Source organism: Drosophila santomea, chromosome 3L (genome assembly GCF_016746245.2).
Source record: "Drosophila santomea strain STO CAGO 1482 chromosome 3L, Prin_Dsan_1.1, whole genome shotgun sequence".
Lineage (NCBI taxonomy): Eukaryota > Metazoa > Arthropoda > Insecta > Diptera > Drosophilidae > Drosophila > Drosophila santomea.
The window spans coordinates 8,490,713-8,514,347 of record NC_053018.2 but is presented as its reverse complement, the minus strand read 5'-3'; the positions used below and the strand labels follow the sequence as shown (position 1 = coordinate 8,514,347).

General features: G+C 42.6%; 4 protein-coding genes across 8 annotated transcripts; 3 read left to right on the top strand and 1 right to left on the bottom strand.

The window, feature by feature from the left end:
* Positions 1-80: 80 nt before the first annotated feature.
* On the top strand, positions 81-5,836 carry LOC120450630. Of its 2 annotated transcripts, none has more exons than XM_039633778.1 (2): positions 81-3,215; positions 3,360-5,836. In XM_039633778.1, exons 1-2 carry the CDS (start codon positions 347-349, stop codon positions 5,588-5,590), a joined length of 5,100 nt encoding a protein of 1,699 aa, XP_039489712.1. In that variant the 5' UTR covers positions 81-346; the 3' UTR covers positions 5,591-5,836. The 2 variants fall into 2 exon arrangements, with proteins under 2 accessions (XP_039489712.1, XP_039489713.1); XM_039633779.1 differs by having other exon boundaries at positions 81-4,267; positions 4,416-4,635.
* A 1,565-nt stretch (positions 5,837-7,401) lies between these two features.
* Positions 7,402-20,126, top strand: LOC120447717 (circadian locomoter output cycles protein kaput). Of its 4 annotated transcripts, none has more exons than XM_039629253.2 (8): positions 7,402-7,532; positions 12,728-13,028; positions 14,334-14,482; positions 14,542-14,723; positions 16,068-16,284; positions 16,339-16,695; positions 16,753-17,378; positions 17,449-20,126. In XM_039629253.2, the coding sequence occupies exons 2-8, from the start codon at positions 12,991-12,993 to the stop codon at positions 19,045-19,047; spliced, it is 3,168 nt and encodes a 1,055-aa protein (XP_039485187.1). In that variant the 5' UTR covers positions 7,402-7,532; positions 12,728-12,990; the 3' UTR covers positions 19,048-20,126. The 4 variants fall into 4 exon arrangements, with proteins under 4 accessions (XP_039485187.1, XP_039485185.1, XP_039485186.1 ...); XM_039629251.2 differs by having other exon boundaries at positions 14,322-14,482; XM_039629252.2 differs by lacking the exon at positions 7,402-7,532 and having other exon boundaries at positions 12,142-13,028; positions 14,322-14,482.
* On the top strand, positions 14,944-15,918 carry LOC120447720 (microtubule-associated protein RP/EB family member 1). Its single transcript, XM_039629256.2, has one exon. It carries the CDS (start codon positions 15,061-15,063, stop codon positions 15,796-15,798), a length of 738 nt encoding a protein of 245 aa, XP_039485190.1. The 5' UTR covers positions 14,944-15,060; the 3' UTR covers positions 15,799-15,918.
* LOC120447718 (protein henna) lies at positions 20,118-22,745 on the bottom strand. Its single transcript, XM_039629255.2, has 5 exons — positions 22,594-22,745; positions 21,031-21,703; positions 20,707-20,969; positions 20,418-20,647; positions 20,118-20,355 (listed from the first exon to the last, which is right to left on the bottom strand). Exons 1-5 carry the CDS (start codon positions 22,621-22,623, stop codon positions 20,193-20,195), a joined length of 1,359 nt encoding a protein of 452 aa, XP_039485189.1. The 5' UTR covers positions 22,624-22,745; the 3' UTR covers positions 20,118-20,192.
* Between the last annotated feature and the right edge of the window lie 890 nt (positions 22,746-23,635).

Below are 23,635 nucleotides of genomic sequence, written 5' to 3'. Positions count from 1 at the left end.
ATCACAACTATTCATTGGTGGCCCATGAGGGGAACCTTGCTCATAAGAATCATAATTAATAATTGCTAAAAGCTGTTTGGCAATTTTATCTTCGTGGTCGGCTTCATCCAGATAAATCACCGTGCCTACGTTTTCTATCGCGCTCGCTCTCATCACGACAGAGCAGTATACGCAAACATTCGCGCTCGCTCTCATCACGACAGAGCTAAGTCCCGTTGCCCTTCGATTCCGTTAGATTTGCCGGAATCTCTGCCAACTCAAAAAAAACAAGACGTCAAAGAAGAACACCGATAACATACGAGCATTTGTGCATATTACATACAGTGGAGCAACGTCAGTATAAACAATGTCGAAATTTGATCAACTGGTGCGAGTTCAAACTGACCGCATTGAGTCTTTGAAGCGCTTGTTCAGTAATGTGAAAAAAGACTCGAGTGCGCGGAAAACGGAAATATATTTCGAAAAACGTTTGAATCAAATCGACGAGTTTAACAAAGAATTTCATCAGGCGCATCACACACTTATATGCATGGCAGACTACGAAGAAAGTGTGTATAAGCAACAAAATACAATCAGCCAATTCGAAGACCTGGGCATGGAAGTTTACTGTTTCGTGGCCGAAGAAAAGAAACGAATTTATCCAGGCACAGTGACGCACAACGAATCAGCTAACTCTACAATAACAACACATGTAGAGGAAGTACGGATACCACTGCCAAAATTACCAGTTCCGAAATTCTCTGGCAACTGCGCGGACTGGCCAAGTTTTCATGATGCATTTTTACGCTTAATTCACAATAATGAGCGTCTGGATAATATTCAAAGGTTCCATTTTTTAAAGGAAGCATTACCAGTAGGCCTGGACAACGACATTCGCCAAATCGCTTTAACTGAAGCAAACTATGAAGTCGCTTGGACCACACTTCTACAACGATATAACAACCCACGAATTGTGTTCGCCAGCCACATGAACATGCTCTACAACTTACCGAATCTTTCGAAAGAAAAATCTGCTGACATACGGTCTATGGTTAGCACAGTCAACGTCTGCATTGCCGCTTGCAATACCGTCAAGGCGCCATTACAGGGAGGAGATTTTTGGTTGACTCATTATCTAACAACCAAACTACCCAAAGACACTCACACAGCTTGGGAGCATCATCTGGGCAGCAAGATTGACGTTCCTTCATACAAAGATCTGCAACAGTTCCTCAATGATCGACTTGTTACGTTAGACGCTATTGAAAGCCGTAACGCGTGCAGCGGCATGAAACAGTCAAATGAAACTTCAGACGGTACTAAACGCGTGCGTGTGCACAGCGCCCACACCAGGTCGGGTGCTTCCGCGTCCGCTTGCTATCATTGTGGCAACTTACACATACTTCGAAGATGTCCGCAATTTCTTTCAATGGATTGCTACCAACGGAAGGAAGTGGCCAGCAAGGCAAAATTGTGTCTCAATTGCCTGGGAAAATCGCACACACAAGCAAGCTGCCCCAGCAACAAGAATTGTCTTCATTGTGGTCAACGTCATCACACGATGTTACATTTTCCAGCAACACAGCCAACGCTGATACCCTCCTCGACATCATGCCAAAGTTCAGCAGCCAGTTCAGATGCCAAGCCGACTCTACAGTGCATGTCAACTACAACTTCATCTATGACTCATCGAAAGGTACTACTAGCAACAGCTCGGGTTGTACTCAGTAACACACAGACAGGATGCCAGGCCACGGTAAACGCGCTTCTTGACCAAGGATCGGAAGCAACTATCATTTCGGAGCATGCTGTACAGTCTCTCCAGCTCTCCCGAAGCACAACTCGCACTTCAATCACCGGAGTCGGTCAAGATTCAGGACGACGCTGCAAATTCATCGTAAGTTGTTCGGTGCAAACAGCAACTAACCCAAATTTCTCGTTAAAGGTCGACGATGCTTATGTTTTGAACACGTTGACATCACACATGCCAAGTCAAAGTTTTCCAGCAGGAAACTGGAGTCATATCCATGGTCTCATGCTCGCAGACCCCTATTATTATAGATCCAAGCGAATCGATATCATTTTTGGAGCCGACCTTATGGCACAACTCTTGTTACCTGGAACTAAGATTGGCTTGCCAAACGAACCCATAGCGCAGAATACTCAACTCGGATGGGTTCTGTTAGGCAATGTTGGCAACACGCATATTACACGCCACATTCGATGTAATCATGCCATAATAAACTCCGAAGAGCTGCTTAAGGTATTTTGCGAGGTAGAATCAGTTCCAGAACGCCCAAAGCTCTCCAAAGAAGATCAATGGTGCGAGTCTTTCTTTAAGCAGACCCATCAACGTCAACCAGACGGCAGTTATCAAGTCCGTTTGCCATTCAAGAGGAACTTTGACCCCAGTATGACGCTCGGAAAATCTCATCAGATCGCCCTGAACAGATATCTTCAACTCGAAAGGCGCCTTCAAAGGGACCCAGACAAATGGATCAGATACTGCAAAGGAATTGAAGAATATTTTCAACTAGGTCAAATCACGTTGGCAGAGACGAGCGAAAACTCAACCATAACCACGGATTCCTACGGTCGGCATGTTGCATCATGCGTGCTACCACATCATGCAGTTTTCAAAGAAGAAAGCCTCACCACAAAACAACGTATCGTTTTTGACGCATCGGCCCGGACCTCAAATGGCAGATCGTTAAACGATGTACTATGTGTAGGTCCCACGCTGCAAAATGATCTGCCAGCCGTTCTCTTGAATTGGAGACAATATCAGTTTGTTTTCACTGCCGATATACAACGAATGTATCGCTGTATCAATGTCCACCCTGATGACACGCAGTACCAGAGGATTTTATGGCGGGCGGCGGATGGAGTCATCAAACAGCATTGCTTAACTACCGTCACGTTTGGAACAGCGTCTGCACCTTATACAGCTATAAGAGTCATCCATCAAATAGCTGAAGACACACAGACAAAATATCCTATGGCATCCAACGTTCTCAAAAATGAGATATATGTCGACGACATTCTCTCAGGCGATCATTCACAAGAGGCAGCAATACGGAAAAGTTTGCAAACTATGCTAGCTTTAAAATCCTCTGGCATGGAGCTACGAAAATGGGCTAGTAATGACCAGGATCTGATGGCAACGATACCTCTCGAGCATCGATGCAAGCAGACATCCCTCAGTTGGGACAATGCGGACACCATCAAAACACTGGGTATGTACTGGTTGCCCAAGCAAGATTGCTTCACTTATAAATTACTAGCAAATACTCCAGCCGGTATAACAAAACGAGAAATCCTATCGACCATAGCACGTTTATTTGATCCTCTTGGATTAATCGCTCCAGTTGTAATTTCAGCAAAGATTATATTGAAAGAAATCACACTAGCGAAGCAATATCGCGAGGACGGATCGAGTACATCACTGGATTGGGATGAGCCAGTTCCCAACACCATTGCCGTCAAATGGCAACAATTTCGACAGCAACTAATGAAGGTTAAGACGATCAAAATACAACGCAGCGTCAAATTTACGCCACTATTTAGTAGTGAGATACAACTGCACACCTTTTGCGATGGATCCTCCAGTGCTTACGCAGCAGCAGTGTATGCACGCACCCAACAGTCTGATGGGACTTTCTATACAACGCTCATCGTCGCAAAATCAAAAATTTCGCCAACCAAGCCGTTAACAATACCGCGCACTGAGCTATGCGGTGCAGTATTAGCTACCAAACTCACCAAATGGGTGCTGGAGAATAACCGATGGACCAATGCACATATATCTACCTTTTACTGGACCGATGCTACCATTGTTCTGCACTGGATTAAAGGAGACATTACTAGGTGGAAAACGTTTGTAGCCAACCGAGTGTCTTACATTCTCGACCACACCTCAGCGGCTCAGTGGCACCACATAGACACATCGGAAAACCCAGCAGATTGCGCAACCAGAGGCTTACCACCGAGCCAAATACCTGATATTTGGTGGCATGGCCCATCCTGGCTATGCAAACCACACAATATTTGGCCAAACACGCAATCACAATTGCTCAATCCAGAAGAACGGGATCTGGAGGCCAAATCCATAAAAATTAGAGCCTTCACTACCTTGTCAGACACAAAGGATTCTATTATTGACCGATTCTCGTCGTATACAAAACTGCTACGTGTCACGGCATACATGTTACGATTCTGCCACAATGCTCATGCTCGAGCACAACGAAGTCACGGATCACTCTCTCCTGACGAGCTGGATGAGGCCCTGTGCTGCATAGCTCGCCTTGCACAATCCGATACATTTCACGCCGACATCCAAGCGCTTAAAAGGAACAAGCCGTTACCACCCCGTAGCACACTTTCAAATCTTACACCATTTCTTGACAACAATATCTTGAGGATTCGTGGCCGTCTCAAGCATTCAAATCTCTCTTTTTCTCGAAAACATCCAATTATATTACCTCATTGTCACCTATTTACAGATTTGGTAATTCAACACTCTCATCAGCTCACTCTACATGGCGGCGCTCAATTAACACTGGCTCACATACGCTACAAATTCTGGATTCCCAGAGGCAGACAAGCAGTCAGGCGAATCATCCGGAAATGCGTCACATGTTTTAAGGTAGCTCCAGTCGTAGCGAAGCAATTGATGGGTGACTTGCCATTACATCGAGTCAACCCCCCAACTCGTCCGTTCATTACAACAGGAGTTGACTACACTGGTGCGATTGAACTTCAAGCCGCGCGTGTACGAGGATCAACCACCTACAAAGGCTATGTAGCCATTTTTATATGCTTAGCAACCAAGGCGGTCCACTTGGAAGCCGTCACTGGACTTTCAACAGAGCACTTCCTGCAAGCATTTACGCGATTCACCGGACGTCGAGGACAAGTTCAACATATGTATAGTGATAACGGCACAAATTTTGTTGGCGCGAGTACATCGCTTAACCAGCCCATCACTTGCAAGGCAGCCCTAAACGAATCGACATGTCAACATGGGACAAGGTGGCATTTCACACCTCCATATTCTCCCAATTTTGGTGGCATCTGGGAGGCAAACGTGAAAGCAATGAAGCATCATCTTAAACGGATCGTCGGCAGCCACAAGCAGACGTATGAGGAGCTTACTACAGTTTTGATCAGGATTGAAGCATGTTTGAACTCACGTCCACTTTGCCCGCTAACCGCCGACCCTGACGATTTAGAAGTACTAACTCCAGCACATTTCTTAATTGGTGACGCACTACTGGCACCGCCACAAGGTCGGCCGAATAATAAGCCTTTGCGTGAACTATTTCTCGCACAACAACACATGACGCGACAATTCTGGTCTCAATGGTCTCGTGATTGGTTATCACACTTGCAAACTCGGCCAAAGTGGTGCCAAATCAAAGATAATCTTAGCATCAACGACTTAGTCATTATAAAGGATGATAATCTACCACCAGCTAAATGGACTATAGGCCGAGTCGTCGAACTGCACCCTGGATCGGACTCGCTAGTCAGAGTGGTTACATTAAAGACGAAATCTGGCATTCAAAAGAGGTCAATCACAAAGCTTTGTCCACTTCCGATTTCAACATAATTATGATCAACACACGGATCAAGAATCACAAGGAGCCTTCATGCTGGACGACGCATTGGCGGGCGGCATGTACGGATTATGAGCGGAGTCACCCGGTGCTTCAACTGTCTTAACAGCGGATTAACATTTTATATATCGATGCTAATTGAACTGAACTGTATTCTTTCTTTCTCTCTTGTAATTTGCGGTCATAGCGATCAGACGTGATTTTTGTATATGAAGAAATAAATGAAGTTAAATAGTGTATATATGATTCTTATTTGCGAACCCCATTACAATGATGTCAAAGCAGTGAGGCATCACAACTATTCACTGGTACTTCTTAATTTAATAATGATGTAAAATAAAGAGGAAAACAATTAAAATATAAAATAAATGTGAAACATAACTATGCCTTTTTTCTTTAACTTTTAAAACTGTTTGATGATAAAGCTAACTATTGAATTTCAGTTTGAACTACAACAAAGTTGTTCTGACTACTCCACTGCATTGCTGAATAGCTACATATACATCCTGTGCGTTGCATAAACCTATAAAACTTTCAAATCAAATAGAGAAAATCTTGTAGATTGCAAATCGAGTGCTGAAATGTTACGTAAGCATCTAATAAATATTGAATTTCTGGTGCAAGCGGTTCGCGATTAGGCAACCATGGAATAAGAATCAGAATTATTACTTTTGTGTGCTACCTTTGCAGAAAGTGAGGTCGTAGTGCTACATTCGTTGCTGAATTTCAATTGTATTTTATTTTTAAAGACATGGTACGACAAAGGAGCCAAAGGTAAGGATCGTTTATAATAAACCTTTTTTCTGCATTAAATATATATAGAATATTGAGTACGCATTGAAGAGCTAATCTCTTAGTCTATAGAATAAGAAGAATAGTTTAATAAAAGATGATAGGACAGCTGGGGAGTTTTATTATCATCTTAGCCATCTTACTCTTAGTTCTTCTATCTTAATTACATCATATTTAATATATACACAGTTTATCTTTATATTAAGTATAAATTATTGTTTCACTTCTGTTATCATTTGAAATTATAATTTATTTTTGCATAACGCTGTTTCATTTGCGTGATCTTTTTGATAGTACATACTTAAATATATGAATATATTGCTATAAAGAAAGCTTCATAGACTAGGCTAGACAAACAGTTAAGGAAAACTCACCCCTGCCTCACGGACCTTGAACTTAAGTCGCGGACAAACAAAACCCGTTGAATCACCCCTGCGAGACCCCCGAGAGACCCTTGGTATAGTATCTGTAATCTCCAGACGGAATGCCAGAAACACGCGGAATATCGGACAACAAACAGAAAGGCTGAAAGAAAACTATAGAAAATCATGATACAATCCCAGCCGAGAGAGAACCTCTTCTAGACGGAGTGCCCCTGAGTGTGCTGATAGTTTGATAGAGCGATAGAGCGATAGATAAAGACTCAACTCAGGTTCACGATCGGTGCAATTGAGTGATGTGGCTGAGTTCTGAGAGCATATTAAATAATAGCCGAGTGCCGGGGCTCAATCAGTCAGTGAGGTAGAGCTCGGAATGCTTGCACATATCGCGTATACGCCCCGGCCGGCAAATGCCTATTGCTTTTAAAAACACACTTGTAGACCGACTCTCTCAACCGAACGATTCTGTTTCGTATCGTATCTTTGTATCGGTGAGAACGCTCACATTTCGATGCATTTCGCGGTTTTTCGTTTATCCACGGGCTTTTTGCGTTTGTAGTTTTTTTTTTTTATTTTCGCCAGCTTAGAACTTGCAGTTCGCTTCTCGTGCATTTATTCAGTTTGAGTCCAGCAAGCGCAGCGTCAACGAGCGGATCTCTCTCTCTTTATTTTTCCGAATCGGGTTTTCGCTTTTCGCAATTCGCATTTTCTCCCGGGTTTTTTTTTTATTTCCAACGCGCGCAGCTATTGTTTTATATCACAAGTATTTGGCCGATCCGAATCAAAGTCAAGCCGTCTGCCGTCGATATTGCCTCTGCCTGTAACTCGATCGCAAATTACACACTTTTCGCATTTTCGGTTCTGTTTCGGAGTTCAGTTGAATATTTTGGTTTGCGCTTAGGAAAAATTCTAGCTTTCTTCTTTCTTTCTGCTGATATTGCCAAAAAAAATTCGTGTTTACCCTTTACCATCAACAAATTAAAACGTGTATTTTTTTGTTATTGGATATCATTTGTGATATATTTGGGTATATACATATGTCACCAAGTGCAAGTCGGTGAGAAGTATAAAAAAGTGAGCAAAGCAGAACGGGAAAAGTTATTATGTAACTTTTAGAAATGTATTGCACATAAAAACAGGAACAAATGTGGAATAATTCCTGAAGAAACAAAGTGAAGAGCAGAAGAAAACAAAAGTGAAAAGGCCGCCAAAAGAAATATATACATATGGATAAAAAAAGAATTAAAATAAAAATGGGCGTTTTTAAACAGCCAAGGAAGAAAGTGTAGTTATAAATAAATGTCCGTCATGTTGCAATAATTTAATTGATCCAAATAATATCTGAGCAGAAAAGATATATTAATTTTACAAAACAATTGCATGTAAACTAATGTAGCTAATATAAAATACCTAAGTGTATTAACTACTTTAACTGCTAATTACCAAAGTTGTGCGCCAGATTCAAAAGCTACAATTACAAATCAGCTGCGGCGAAATCGTGAAGTGAGCAAAGCAAAAGTGAATAGAAAAAAAAATAAATAAAAGTGCAATAGGTAGTGAAAATAATACCAGAAGAAAAATGCCGCGCCAAAAAGATAAGGAAAAACCAAGGATGAGATACGAGGGAACAAATTGAGATACTTCTCGCTAAAACAAAAGTGCATTCAACCAACAAATTTGAAAACAAATTACCTGTGAGGGGGATTTTTTTTCACATACCTATAATATCATTTATAATTTGTATAAAATGTCTTTATATTCGGAAGGTATTTTAAAAGCCTACTCTTTGTTTGCATTTTAAATTGAGTTGTAGCGTTTGTTTACTGTGAAAGTCGTAATTCAGGGCCAATATAAAGCTACTGAGCCTATAGTGTTTGTGTTAGCTATTATCAGATTATAATGCATTTCTACCCTTTAGGAAGTGATGTTTATAAAATGAATATAAATTCAAGAAATATAAATTATGCGAGTATAATATTGTTTTTAACTTAATTTTGCCAGATTGATTATATATTTCACATAGTTCAGTATTATTCAGCGAATAAATTCAATATAAACGTCTTCAATAATATTGTGTGTTGGATTTACTTAATTACATGAATTTCCAGCGGCTGAAACTAGCTAGGTAATTTGCCAGTTGCTTTGCAACCCTACTTTTTCCATTTGTTTTATTTAAATTTTTGTTGCATTTTTTATTGTTGGCTGACAAGTCTCAGGTCTCGGATGTGGCGTCTTTTTGAGTTTTTGAAACGTCACCGTCAGCGTTTGCCTGCCCCGAGTATCTGTGTGCGCACACAGCCTGTCAGTGTGTCTGTCTGTGTGTGTGTGTGCTGCTGCGATGGTGTGAGTGCGCGTGTGCATTTGTGCAGTGGTGTGCGATCATGCGGTAGTCGCACACGCTCTCTGTAAAAGTTACTTCAATTGACAACTAAAAAACTATAAACACATGCAAAACGTTTTTAAACATTACAAGTGATAAAACTTCGTTTCTTGTTTTTTTGTTTTTCATTTATTTCAATTAAATGGGGCACAATTACGAAACGCTACTAAATAATTACTGCAGTTAGCTGCACTTTCTGGTCATTTTTGATTGGGCTTGCAGAGCGTATACTTCATTTTCACCAAGAGCAAATATGGCTAGTTGTTGATACGGTGAGATAAGCAACTGATTGACAACGTCTATTTTTTGTTTAACAAAATTTAGGTAGTAACAAAAAACAGTAATTTAAGGAAAGCCTTCAGTTAAGCGTAATTATATAAAAATAAACTCTTCAGTATTTAATGATTAATAGCTAAAAAAAGGAAAACTTTGGACTAAAAACTTGTAGATGCATGATTTTATTTAGATTGCCATTTAAATTTAGTATTTGTATGATGGGTTTTTGTCGCTTCAGGTGAAATCGAACTAGTTTTTAATTACTCAGAATTTAATCGGTACTAAATAGAAGTCGTTAAAAATTTCCACTTGGCGATTCACTCGAACTGTGACTATGTTACTTCAAACCTAAACATCAACTTAAGTTGCAAATAAATTTTATAAGTGCCTTAGCATACCCAATTATTTTCTTTAAATTTGTATAATTTTAACTCAGTAAGTTACAGTTCTAAATAGAATTCTAAATTCATTTTAAAGATCAAATAATGTCATGATGAGGTAGACTGAAATCATTTAGTGCTCATCACATCCGTTAAATTATTATTAGATTGTTAACCGTTTAGGGCAGTGAACAAATTCAAGATCCGTTTGCGGTTCAACTTGCAACAACTTAGCTAGAAAACCACATAAAAATAATGGCCCTCAAGCCTTTCGATGATGAGCTCGGAATTTTGTAGATTCTAATTTAGTCGCGTCTGGTTAAAATAAGTGGAAACGAACGGCGTCGAAATAAATCAATGAATGAGGCAAAGGTAAAAATAAAATAATAGTGAAAAATTGAATTAAGTCAAGTTTAAAACAACAAACGCTAGAGCGCGACGAAAAGTGTTACAAGTTTTTTGCGGAAAGAGAAATAGAAGGAAGAAGAGGAAGAAAAGCTGTACAACGGGTCGTATGAGTATTGAGTATTATCACTCACACACGGACACTATGTTGTAATCGCAATGCAATTAGCATTGCCAAGCAAAAGCTCAAGTTCACTGACAAAGAAATCCAGAGACAGCGAGAGCGAGAGCAGGACAGGGAGAGCGAGAGAAAGAGAGAGATAGATGGGGTGCATATATATATATAGGTAACCCACACACATAGGTAGTATGCGATAATTTCTGTAACTGAGCGAAGCTTTACAAATGCAATCAAATGACGTTAGTTGCCGCACTGCCCGTGCGCCAAAGCGAGACAGCAATGGCCAGAGAGTGCGAGTGCGAGTGAGCGGGACGGGACGAGTGGGCAGAGATATGGCCACTATATCTCCCGACGTCGTGAGTAGGTCAGTCAACGATCTTCGCCTGGGTTGAGTAAACCTGGCAGCACTACAACCGGCTTTCTGTGCTTTTTCCAACTGCCTTCCGCATTGCAAATGTGCATATGGATATAGATAGATATTCTATGGAACACATATAGTATTAGCAACAATGTTATATGCTTGATACATCAGCTTCTATTTGCAATAGATGATGGGTTTCAATTATTCTGCTACATCATATACTGCCTACAATTCGATGATGGCTCTAAAGCAGTTTAGTGCAGTTCAATTCGCTGGGGTGAAGGCCAAAAAAGATTGGAAAAGTAGAATCAGTCGAAAGGTGTACTTACATTTTCATATTCCAACACTTCAATGAGCACTTACGACTTTAGAACTTAATACAATCATTTAAGCTGCTCAGTTCTACTTAAAAGTCACTAATGCTTATAGAAACGTTATTAACTCGTCACTCAGCAACTTAAGATCACCCATTCAATCATGTTGTATGGAGATTAATGAAGTCTTTATTTTAGAAAGTGATTGCTTAGTCTTTCTACTTGAGATTTATACACAAATTATAACAAAAAGAGACTGGACTTCTTATAGAGAGCTTTAAGATTACTTAAACTTCATGAAGGCAATCAAACTATTTTCTTTGACCCAATAATTCCAGAGTTTATAATTGTGCTAGTTGTAATTGGACCGCATTCCTCTTGGGCAAAGCTAGCTTATTGAATAATAGTACCTGACTCCCTCTCCATATGTCTCTATCTTAACTCTTTTCCTGGCTGCTTTTTTGCACTTTGCGAGAAACCAAACCAACCGCACTAATTGCAACACGAGCCATTAAGCGAGTCATTGGCAATTATCTGGGCGGCATTTGAAGTCTGGGTCTGGGCCAACAGCTACTTACGGTTAACCAGCAACACTTGGCCAAAAGGAGCGGGACACTTTTCGGCCTTTGATGTGTATTTAAAATGTATACATGTGGGAAATTATGAGCTGCACTGCGGGTCCCTTGGTCAAACGGAGGTAAACGGATTAATTACAACTGGCACGGCAGTTTGCAAAGCTGTGTAATTTTAAGCTGCTTTGCTCATTTTAATTAAACACAGATTTTTCGTCAATACGCCAATGTACCAGCTTTAAATAAGTCTCCAGCTCGAACGTCAGCGGCTTTCAGGGAATCCAGTCTCAACCCCTTTCCAACTGGTCGAATGCATTTAACAGGCTTGCAGAACCTTTGACATTTGCTGAAAAGTTTTCAAGTTTTCAAGTCGTTGTTTGGCAAGAAATTGCTTTTCGCCGAAGCCCCTCAAATGCTGGACCGACAATTAAGAGTGAATAATTTTGCGTGCGCTAAGGAGGATGGCTGAAGGTGCAGGAAATGATTGAAAAGTGTCGAATTCAAAAAAAAAAAAAAGAAATCAATAGAAGAGAGACAGTGAGGCAAACGCAAACACAAACACGGAGCATTACGCAATTGATAGCGTGTATGCCAGCTTATTTTTAGCTGGAAAACGGACCCAGCATCCGCACTCAAATTCCCGCTGCAGCCAGGCAATTGGCTGGCAGCTGCCCCACTCACACTCCAGTTTCTGGTTAAGCGAAAAGCCACCCAACCCACTCCATTCCCACTCCAAAAAAAAACACCTTGCTCCAACCACCGAGCAGTGGTTGTTATGGCATTCGGTGAACGCATTTTGTAACATGACAAAATAGCGTAGCATACATTTCAGGGGTTGCAAATGTGCAACATTGATTGGCACGGCCAACTGGCAAATTGGCCACGGGGCCTCCAATTGGGGCGCTTGCGCAGGCGCAGCTTACGTGTATTCCTATAATTACATAACCTGGCGATAACCGATTCGAAAAGGATGCTGCTGTGCCACTTGGCGAAACCAAAAGCGAAACCGAAACAGAACCACAACTGCACTTGTTGCTGGCACAGCGCGGCGTTTGGCAATTACTTTCGTAACGAACAAAACGCGTCGGGAAAAGAACTTGCAACAAAGTTACAAAAATAATCAATTAGTATAAACATAAACCTTTGCAGTTATACAAAATGTGGCATATTGAGCATATGGAAATCAATTGTTGCGTTAACATTACCTGAACTTTTGAACCAAAAACCAAGGGCACATATGAACAAAATGATGTGAGCGTGTAATCAAATTTTGTGGCATTTGTGAGCAAGTCTTCAAAAGAAGTGGAAGTTTCGAACTTTCTTCGGTTCTTTCGCGGTTTCTAATTCGCATTTATACCGGCACTAGTTTAATTATTGTGCGGCTTGAAGTGGACTATCCTACAGAACCGAAAATGGACGACGAGAGCGACGACAAGGATGATACAAAAAGGTAAATTCTCTAGACATTCAGTACATTCTCCCAGCGCCCACACACTTATGCATTCGTTAGATGTTAGCACAAATCCATGGGCCATCTGCGTTTGACAGTTGACAAGAAGTAAAAGAATAGACGTGTATATGGCGTGCTTGCAAATTTTCCACTAGGCGAAAGTGAAATGTCCCCCTTTTATTATTTATTTATTATTTTATCCGATGAATAACTGTATTTGGATACCGCTGCTGTCGTCAAATAAAAAATCCCTGCCTTCCCCCAGCTCATTTTGATGGCCCACACTCCCCCTTTGGATTCAGTCAATGGAAGCCAACTTTTGGTAACTAAATTCCTTGATCCGTTTTTCCTGCGGCCAACCTCAATGAATTGTAATCCGAGTGTGAATTCGATTAGCTCGTGCAATAATTAATTAATTTCACCGAATGGCGTTGCTTGATAGTCGAAAGTATCGGGAAAATTCAGTAAATGCACGGAATTAGCTATCAAATATCCAGAGTGGCAAAGGGAAATGCTTCATAATACGAGAGTGTTGGTAATAATTGCTTACTTACCGACGTTCTGTTCCTCATGGGTTACACACCTCAAGAAATAACCATAATAGTTTCCTAACAACGCAATTCTTTTGCATGACGCAGAGAAGAAAGTTAGAGAAGAACCCATGTGGTAATACAACGGATGCAATTGAGCAATGCATTTCTATTAAAATATTTTTGCAAGAGTTATATAGCGTAGGGGATACAGTAACATTATTTATTTGTTTATTCATTCATAAATCAATCTTTGGATTTTTTTGGGTAAACCTAATTATGAAACACTAAAGGTAACTTAAGTTACCTTTCAACCATTTTACTTAGTTTTTACATCTTTCTTTTATCTTGGTAAGCCCAAGCTGATTGGTCATAAACTACGGGTATCACACTCATAAACTGACAATAGCAATAATCCCGAAACTCAGCTCATCAAACAGTTAGTGACATGCAAATGTCAATGGCAGGATGGAAAAGTTAACTGTAGCGCAGCAAATTGAAAGCGACAAAGGGCACCCAACCCCTGTATCCTGCGTATCCTTAGAAAAATCCGGGTGAAACGGTGATAGCATATGGGCATATGTGGCTAATCAACGCCAGACAATGACTCAATGGACTCGGCACACGTGGGTCACGAACGCACTCACCTAAGGGGGGTTGGCAAACGCCGTTCAATGTGATATACTATTGGATAAACGAGATACATTGAGCGTGTGACGTTGTTCAGCGTAAATGCAGCCTATTGATTATTTTTAACTCATAGCTACCTTTGCAGGAAATCGCGTAATCTCAGCGAGAAGAAGCGGCGGGATCAGTTCAACTCGCTGGTCAACGATCTGAGCGCATTGATATCCACCTCCAGTCGAAAGATGGACAAGTCCACGGTCCTCAAGTCCACGATTGCCTTCCTGAAGAATCATAATGGTAGGCTCACTGCATTTCCCACTGCTAGCCCTTTCAACTCTCAAATGTTTTGATATCAGAGGCCACCGATCGCTCCAAGGTTTTCGAAATACAACAGGACTGGAAGCCCGCGTTCCTCAGCAACGATGAGTACACTCATCTCATGCTGGAGTCCCTCGATGGTTTCATGATGGTCTTCAGCAGCATGGGCTCCATCTTCTACGCCTCGGAAAGTATTACCTCCCAGCTGGGTTATCTGCCGGTAAGTTAAACAAAACCCTACAATTTGGATGTTCAAATTTTAGTGCTATAAACAAAGCATCCAAGTAAGCCGGTTTTAAGTTAAGAAACTTTAAGAAACTTTTTAGTGCTACAAACAAAGCATCCAAGTAAGCAGGTTTTAAGTTAATAAACTTTTTAGTGCTACAAACAAAGCATCCAAGTAAGCTGGTTTTAAGTTAGCAAAGTCAGGGAAACATCATTTTCAGTGTGCGTAACGATTTTATTCAGTTGACAACTTGTACCCGTTCGGCACATAACAATATTCGACAAGAGTACAAAAAAACATTATTTAATAAAGTTCAAATTTTTCGTACAAGATGTCTGTGAATGTGAATTCAAAAACAAAGGCCGTGAATGTTCACTGCACAAACGTGACCAGCGATAATCCGTCGCGCATGGAAATGCTATCCTGGGTGAATCATACATTGAAGACGCAGTTCTCCAAGGTCGAGGAATTGTGCACCGGTGCGGCGTACTGCCAGTTTATGGATATGCTGTTTGCCAATTCGATACCGATGCAGCGAGTCAAGTTTCGCACCAACCTAGAGCATGAGTACATTCAAAATTTTAAGCTTCTACAGGCGTGTTTCAACAAAGTCTGTGTGGATAAGATCATACCCCTGGACAGGCTGGTCAAGGGTCGATTCCAGGATAACTTGGAGTTCCTCCAGTGGTTCCGCAAGTTCTTCGATGCCAACTATGGGGGCCAACTCTATGATCCCGTGGCCGCTCGCAAAGGTGCAGTTATGGGACTTGGTTCACCGCCCATGGAAACCAAGTTTCATAGATCTGCGTCCAGGTCCAATCGTCAAACTACTGAAACCCCCCAAGAACCGCCTGCCAAACCTGAATGTCAAGGTGAAACTACAGAGCCGGAAGAGCTAACTCCTGAACAGCAGTTGCAGAGTTACCGTAATTTTTTGCCGATAATGACAAAGGAAAGGGATTTTTACTTATCGAAACTGAGAGATGTTGAACGTCTTTGCCAGAAATACACAACTGGCAAAGATGGGGAATTATCAGAGAAGATTACTCAGATTATTTACGCCGACTAAGAATTCAAATGAAGTACCAAATACGCCTAGTTCGAAACGTTTAAGCAGCAAAATTCAAAGAGTTACAGCCATGCAGATAAATTGTCAATAAACTTTTAATACACACTTTCTACTAATCTATGTATAATGCATTTTTGGAATTGAATCTTATATAAGAATCTTATACGAAATGAAAGGAGTAATGGGAAAATTAAAGTAACATTTGCAAAAGTAAATATTTGTTCTCATTGCAACTAAGTTCTCACTCACCTTTCACCTTTGCTTTTCAGCAAGATTTGTACAACATGACCATATACGACCTGGCCTACGAGATGGACCACGAGGCGCTGCTGAACATCTTCCTCAATCCCACGCCGGTAATCGAGCCCAGACAGACGAACATCAGTTCCAGCAACCAGATCACCTTCTACACCCATTTGAAACGCGGCGGCATGGAGAAAGTGGATGCCAATGCCTACGAGTTGGTCAAATTCGTGGGCTACTTTCGTAGGTACCCCGTGCAGTGAGTTTCGGTCACCTCCACTGATGCTTATCCCATAGGTAACGATACCAACACCTCGACGCCCTCCAGTGCAGAGGCATCGAATGGCTCAAATGGACAACCTGCGGTGCTGCCGCGCATCTTCCAGCAGCACTCCAATGCCGAGGTGGACAGGAAGCTGGTTTTCGTGGGCACGGGACGCGTACAGAATCCGCAGCTGATCAGGGAAATGAGCATTATCGATCCCACCAGTAATGAGTTCACCTCGAAGCACAGCATGGAGTGGAAGTTTCTGTTTCTGGATCACCGCGCACCGCCAATCATTGGATATATGCCCTTTGAGGTTCTGGGCACTTCCGGCTATGATTACTACCACTTCGATGATCTGGACAGCATTGTGGCGTGCCATGAAGAGCGTAAGTTGCTTAAAGCAAACTCAAGTGCATACATTTCATTTCAATTAGCAATTATAGTGAGGCAAACGGGCGAGGGCAAGTCCTGCTACTACAGATTCCTCACGAAGGGCCAACAGTGGATATGGCTGCAAACGGACTACTATGTGAGCTACCACCAGTTCAACTCCAAGCCGGACTACGTGGTCTGCACCCACAAGGTGGTCAGCTATGCCGAGGTTCTCAAGGATTGTCGCAAGGATGGCAAAAAGTCGGGAAATAGCAGCAACAGCACCACCAACAATGGCAGCAGCAAGGTGATTGCCTCCGCGGGAACCAGCAGCAAATCCGCATCTGCCACCACAACACTGAGGGACTTCGAGCTGAGCAGCCAGAATCTGGATGGCACATTGCTGGGCAATAGTCTGGCCAGTTTGGGCAACGAAACGGCCGCCACCTCACCCGCCGTCGACTCATCGCCCATGTGGTCCGCCTCGGCGGTCCAGCCGTCTGGTTCCTGCCAAATAAATCCGCTGAAGACATCGCGTCCCGCCTCGAGTTATGGCAACATCAGTTCCACAGGCATATCTCCGAAGGCCAAGCGAAAGTGCTACTTCTACAACAACCGGGGAAATGACTCGGATTCCACGTCCATGTCCACGGATTCGGTCACCAGTCGGCAGTCCCTGATGACGCACGTCAGTTCGGTGAGTAGCCATATAACCTCTATATTCATTAAAGAATATTTTTCAGATTTATTCGTTATAATTTCCATAGCAAAGCCAACGGCAGCGGTCGCATCACCATCGAGAAAATCATCACAGTCAGTCACATCATCACATGCAGCAACAGCAACAGCAGCAGCAGCAACAGCAGCAGCAACAGCAGCAGCATCAGAATCAGCCGCAGCAACATCAGCAGCAGCAGCAACAGCAGCAGCATCAACTGCAGCAGCAGCTGCAACATACAGTGGGCACTCAGAAAATGGTGCCCCTCCTGCCGCTTGCGCCCACGCAAATTATGACTGGAAATTCGTGTCAGTTCCCGCAACCCGCCTATCCGCTGGCTAGTCCCCAACTGGTGGCACCCACATTTCTGGAGCCGCCACAATATCTCACCGCCATTCCCATGCAACCAGTGATAGCTCCGTTTCCGGTGGCGCCAGTTCTTTCGCCACTGGCGCAACCACAACCGGATATGCTGCCTGACACGGTGGTGATGACGCCGACGCAGAGTCAGCTGCAGGATCAGTTGCAGCGCAAGCACGATGAGCTGCAAAAGCTGATCATGCAGCAGCAGAATGAGCTGAGGATCGTCTCGGAGCAGCTGCTCCTCTCCCGCTACACATATCTGCAGCCCATGATGTCAATGGGATTCGCACCGGGCAACATGACAGCATCAGCGGTGGGCAATTTGGGTGCAGGTGGCCAGCGGGGCATGAACTTCAGCAGCAGCAATGCCGTGCAGCCGCAGTTCAATCAGTATGGCTTCGCGCTGAACTCGGAGCAGATGCTCAACCAGCAGGATCAGCAGATGATGATGCAGCAGCAGCAGAATCTGCACACGCAGCACCAGCACAATCTGCAGGCGCAGCATCAGAGCCACTCGCAGTTGCAGCAACACAGTCAGCAGCAAAATCAGCAGCAACAGCAGCAGCAGCAACAACAGCAACAGCAACAGCAACAGCAGCAACAACAGCAACAGCAACAACAGCAGCAGCAGCAACAACAGCAGCAGCAGCAGTTGCAGCTGCAGCAGCAAAATGATATCTTACTGCGCGAGGACATCGATGATATAGACGCCTTCCTTAATCTATCACCGCTGCACTCGCTGGGCTCGCAATCCGCCATCAATCCCTTCAACTCCGGCAGCAATAACAACAATCAAAGCTTCAATGGCGGAGGTAATCAGAATAATGGCAACCAGAATAGCAACAACAATCGCAGTACAAATCCCCCGCAAAACAACAATGAGGACTCTCTGTTGTCCTACATGCAAATGGCCACCGAATCGAGTCCTTCGATCAACTTTCACATGGGCATCAGCGATGATGGCTCTGAAACGCAGAGCGAGGACAACAAGATGATGCACACTTCCAGCAGCAATCTGGTGCAGCAGCAGCAGCAGCAGCAACAGCAGCAGCAACAGCAGCAGCAGCAACAGCAGCAGCAGCAGCAACAACAGCAGCAGCAAATCCTGCAGCAGCAGCAACAGCAATCAAACAACTTCTTCAGTTCGAATCCCTTTCTCAACAGTCAGAATCAGAACCAAAATCAGTTGCCAAACGATCTGGAAATATTGCCATACCAGATGTCCCAAGAGCAATCACAGAATCTATTCAACTCGCCTCACACAGCACCGGGCAGTAGTCAATAGCTGGTACCCACTGTATATAACTCTCTTTAGCGATAGGAAAAGATCCACATAGTTGTGTATTATCAAGTTTGGCCTCTGGCTCTCTTTATCGAACCTCCTCCTCTATCGGAAGCCCAGAGCTAGTTGTAGATCTCAACAGACTGAGTATTGTCCCACCCCGCCCCCTTCATGTGTTATATATATCACATAGGTACATACATATAGTACTATAGGAAAGTTCTCAAAAAACATCAATTGTAAGTAGCTTCTAAATCGTTGTACATAATGGTATATTTAGTTTGTAGCGAAAGCCCATCGTTTCCATAGGTTAGTCTTTATCCAGTAAGTGCCATCGAGGCGCCAAAAGGGATCTCTGATACGAAATCGAACCTTAAAGCCTAATCCTAAGTTATTTGTATTCTAATTTACTGAGCAGCGACTAACTAGCGAACGAGTTGAGCAAAGCTAATCCAATTCCATATTATTTTCAAGACTGGGCTTCATCATCGAGGTCGAAAATTATATTTATCGTACGATTTAGTTTTATTCTGTACATGATTATATATAACTCAAAACTCAGGTTGAGATTGCAACTGACATTTATTTCGCTGTGAACATATTCCCATAAGTTTTCTTTAGGCCCGATCTTTTCCGACAGCTGAAATACTGAATTACTGAAATATCATTAGTTCAATCGTTATTCCCCATTTCCCAATGCATTCATATTTTGGTGTTGGAAAAGTTCGTTCGAATATGCTTCGATTTGCAGCTGATAAAGAGCCAAATGCTTTAAAACTTAGAACTTGTAAATGGAAAGATACTATCTTAAACTCAACTACAACTACCTTAATAATTTTAGTTACTCAATGTTTAAGAATTGTACATACCTATACAACGAGTCGATAGCACTTGCTTAAGCCTGTAAATACGCGTACGATGAGGATACTAACATATAGACCCCCTTTGTACATAACTGTTTATATGTTTTTCAAAAGAGCTCAACAAAAACAAATCCAATTGAACATGCTAATCAAACCAAAAATCAAGAACACTATTAATACCGAGTTGTAATAAAGCAAAACAAAAAACAGTTACGAAAACTTAATTGCATGATATTTATTATTCGATTCAATCCTAATAGTAAGTAAAGAGTATATGAATTCGTCTTAGACGCGCAGCTTGGCAACGGCATTCTGGAGAATCTGGAACTCGGAGTTGATGTTGTCCATCAGATTCGAAATCTGCGGCTTCGAGTCGAGAACCTCAACACTCTGGGTATAGGCATTGTAGCGAACACCAAAAGGTCGCGGAATCGAGTTTGCAAATTTACTAAAAGTATTTCAAGTTAGTATTACACATGTCTTTACTTATGTTTAAAGCTAGTAACATACATGGTCTTCTCCTTGGCGGTCTCGAAACTATCGGCCACGTAGTACAGAGGCTGGAACTGAGTAATGGGATACTTGGTGACGCCAGTGACCTCCGGCTCAAAGTCCTTCAGCTGCGGCTTGTCCGTGAGGCAATACTCAAGTTCTCCGTAGGAGGACAGCAGACCTGCCCCGTACGCCTTCAACTCACCCTCCTGGCGGCACAAGCCGTACTCAACAGTGAACCAGAAGATCTGGAAGCAATTCACATGTCAACAAAGTTTAACTATAAGTGGGGTAAAGAACCGCTTACGGTGGACAGCTTCTCAATGTAATCATCGGGTGCTCCCAGGGAAGCTAAGCCAATCTCCTGACTGAACTGAGCAAACGCCGGATCTGCGAAGAGCGGCACGTGACCCATCAGCTCGTGGCAGACGTCTGGCTCCGGGGTGTACATGGGCTTGCTGGGATGTCGGATATACTGGGTGGAGTGGAAGACGCGGAAGGCCAGGCCGGCCAGGAAATCCCGGGAGCTGAGTAGTCCAGCCACTGGACGCAGAGTGAAACCTGTGCAATCTGAAAGGCAGCAGTTGAATGTTACAAATTCCATCCATCATGGGAAAGTTATCGAACTAACCCCTCAAAAAGTTGGACACATCCTCGAGCTGGGGAATGTTATCCTCTCGGAATCCGCAGTTGTCCACCAGCAAGGGAAAGACGTGGTTGTACTCGCGACAGGCGTGTGTCTTGTAGAGCTTCGTAAGATTCCTGAAGATAATGCCCCAGGTCTCGATCTCCTCCTTGGTGTAGTTCACATGGGGCAGCGGCTCACCATGCTTGTAGTTGTAGGCTATGTCGGCGAAGTACTTGCGACGCTTGCGGTATTCCGGATCGGTGAATCCAGGATGATCGGAATCCAGTTCAGAACCGTAGCTCAGGATCTGATTGGCGAAACGATCCAGATCGCGTATACGCCGTGGGAACCAGGGCACAGCCGTTGCATTATCCTTGTAGTCACGCGAAATGATGTTAAAGTAGCTACACTGCTCCTTCACATCCTCGATGGCTTTGCCCAAGGCTCCAGATTTGCCATCGGCCTCCACGAAGAACTCGTAACCGGGAACACGCAGCGAGGATCGCGACTCAATGTGCACCAGGTTGATGTCATGCTTCTTGAAGATGGCCAAAATGTTGGCCAAAGCTCCGCTGGATAACGAGGAGTCCTTGGGCGAGAACAGCAGACAGGTGTTCCTGGCCTCCTTAATATCTACACCCTCGACTATGTAAGCCGAATCCTCAACGCGCGTTGGCTATAATAAATTCATTGTTAATTTTGGCGAGCACTTGCATAATTGAAAATTTGACAGATTGACTCCGAGTGACCTGACCAGCAATCAATCAAAACTATTTAACACTGATAATATTCCTCGCCTTTAACACCCAGATCTTATGAGCAGGCATAACCAATCAGCAAATCTCCTATTTCAGAGGCTACCAGGGCGCGAATCGCATAATTACTTAACCGAAGCCTTATATGAGCCAACGAACTGTAATTGTAGCACTTGCAACTTATTTAAAGCATTGAGTTTGTTTTTGTATTGGCTTGAACCCCCCATTGAAGGTTTAGGTCCGACCGCAATGGCAATTGGCGCATATTGCCAAGGACTCGGCCTAGAACTTGGTGTACTTTATGTGTGGGAAGGTCTGCCATGTGGTTAACTTTGCAAGATCTTGAGACTTAAGAAGGTTTTTTGTCAAGGCTGTCTTTGGTAGTTATTATTAATGTACTTATATTACCTCTTATTTTCTAACTTCTTTCAAGGTAACTTTATCTGAGTAACTCTCCTGTTCCTACTTCCAATATAAATAAACACATTAATATACTGCTTATTTCGCTACGAAAATGAAAAACTCACAATGCTCAGAAAGCACTCTGTATTTCTTTGTCTACAACTATTGCGAACTAACCCAATTCCATGACAGCTCTCATAGATTATAGATCCGCTTTCTCATTTCAATCAAAATAATCAAGTGATATTTATATATTTTATTTTAATTTTTTTTTCCTCAAAGGTTGCTAAAGTTCAGGCCGAGCACGCAGAATAACAAACTTGTTATTGTTTTTAATTTATTAGCTAATTTACGGTTCACTTTCTATACCCGGTATGCACAGAGGACTAACGCTGAAGCAAAAACAAACCTTATCAAACGAGACCTGCCGCTGGTACATTTTCACAAGATTCTCGGGTTTCTCCGATGACGAACTATCCGCTCAGCAAACGAATTAAAACTGATTTAGTTACTCAGTAAATCGCGCGCTTAAATAGACTTTTCGATAGGCCCCATAGCACAGCCAAACGAAAACGAAAATCAATCCGCACTGAAACCTGTAAATAATACAAATAATATCGCGTTCAATCGGGCGAGTGAATGATCTTGGAACGGCATCCACATGCGGTCCAATCGCGGCTCCAGCTCTGCGGCTGCGGGGTTATCAGTGGCCAGTCCCGATGGGTCTCTAGAATCTAGAATCCCATTTCAGCTCATTACAGAAGCCGTCGTCTAGCCGACTGAATCTAAATAATGTAGCATAAATACAGTCGAGCATCTATAATTCAAAATACGAAGAAAAGTAAGGCTTGATTCGGTAAACCAGCTATGTAAGTTATAGAGCTGGGTTCTTAACAATCGTAACTTAGATTTAAAATAAGAATGCAAACAAAGTTTCCATTTTACTGCACTTTCCTTGCGGATGTTTCACTGTATTTTTTGGAAATGTTATAAGCTAAAAATCGCCCCTCTGCTGGGGTCCACATTATCAACACATTATTTCAGCTAGTTTTAGATTTGTTTTGCAAAAAATCATACTGAATAATCTAAGGCGGTGTTTTTTTTAATGACAGGTTCTAACCAAACGAGTTCAACGGCATTTCAGGGCAATTATTTCAGTAGTGAATAGCTCCAAGTGGGCCTGGCACGCGCTGCTCTTGTTGTTTTATACTTACAGTCCACATCAGTTTGACTGGAATCAATTAGTTCAATCGTATCACTCACCTCAACTTTTTGTCGGATTTTACCTTTTAAATGTTAATACATTTTTATCAAATTCGTTTGCCTTACATTGTGGAACGCACTTGTAATGGCTACTCTATGAGTACGTTTATTATTGATTCGAAGTCGACAAAGCGGCATTATTTTACACTTTCAAGTTCAGAGTTCAGTCAGTCAGTCAGATAACCCCG

What these genes read in the sequence shown, in the direction of transcription:
- LOC120450630 (XM_039633778.1), top strand. Translation starts at nt 347, where the DNA reads ATGTCGAAATTTGATCAACTGGTGCGAGTTCAAACTGACCGCATTGAG. An exon ending in GGACACCATCAAAACACTGG is followed by an intron (nt 3,216 to 3,359) that starts GTATGTACTGGT and finishes TTGTAATTTCAG; the next exon opens with CAAAGATTATATTGAAAGAA.
- LOC120447718 (XM_039629255.2), bottom strand. Translation starts at nt 22,623, where the DNA reads ATGTACCAGCGGCAGGTCTCGTTTGATAAG. An exon ending in GGCAGGTCTCGTTTGATAAG is followed by an intron (nt 21,704 to 22,593) that starts GTTTGTTTTTGC and finishes AATTTATTATAG; the next exon opens with CCAACGCGCGTTGAGGATTC. An exon ending in ACATTGAGAAGCTGTCCACC is followed by an intron (nt 20,648 to 20,706) that starts GTAAGCGGTTCT and finishes AATTGCTTCCAG; the next exon opens with ATCTTCTGGTTCACTGTTGA.
- LOC120447720 (XM_039629256.2), top strand. Translation starts at nt 15,061, where the DNA reads ATGTCTGTGAATGTGAATTCAAAAACAAAGGCCGTGAATGTTCACTGC.
- LOC120447717 (XM_039629251.2), top strand. Translation starts at nt 12,991, where the DNA reads ATGGACGACGAGAGCGACGACAAGGATGATACAAAAAG. An exon ending in CTTCCTGAAGAATCATAATG is followed by an intron (nt 14,483 to 14,541) that starts GTAGGCTCACTG and finishes TTTTGATATCAG; the next exon opens with AGGCCACCGATCGCTCCAAG. An exon ending in TGTGGCGTGCCATGAAGAGC is followed by an intron (nt 16,696 to 16,752) that starts GTAAGTTGCTTA and finishes TAGCAATTATAG; the next exon opens with TGAGGCAAACGGGCGAGGGC.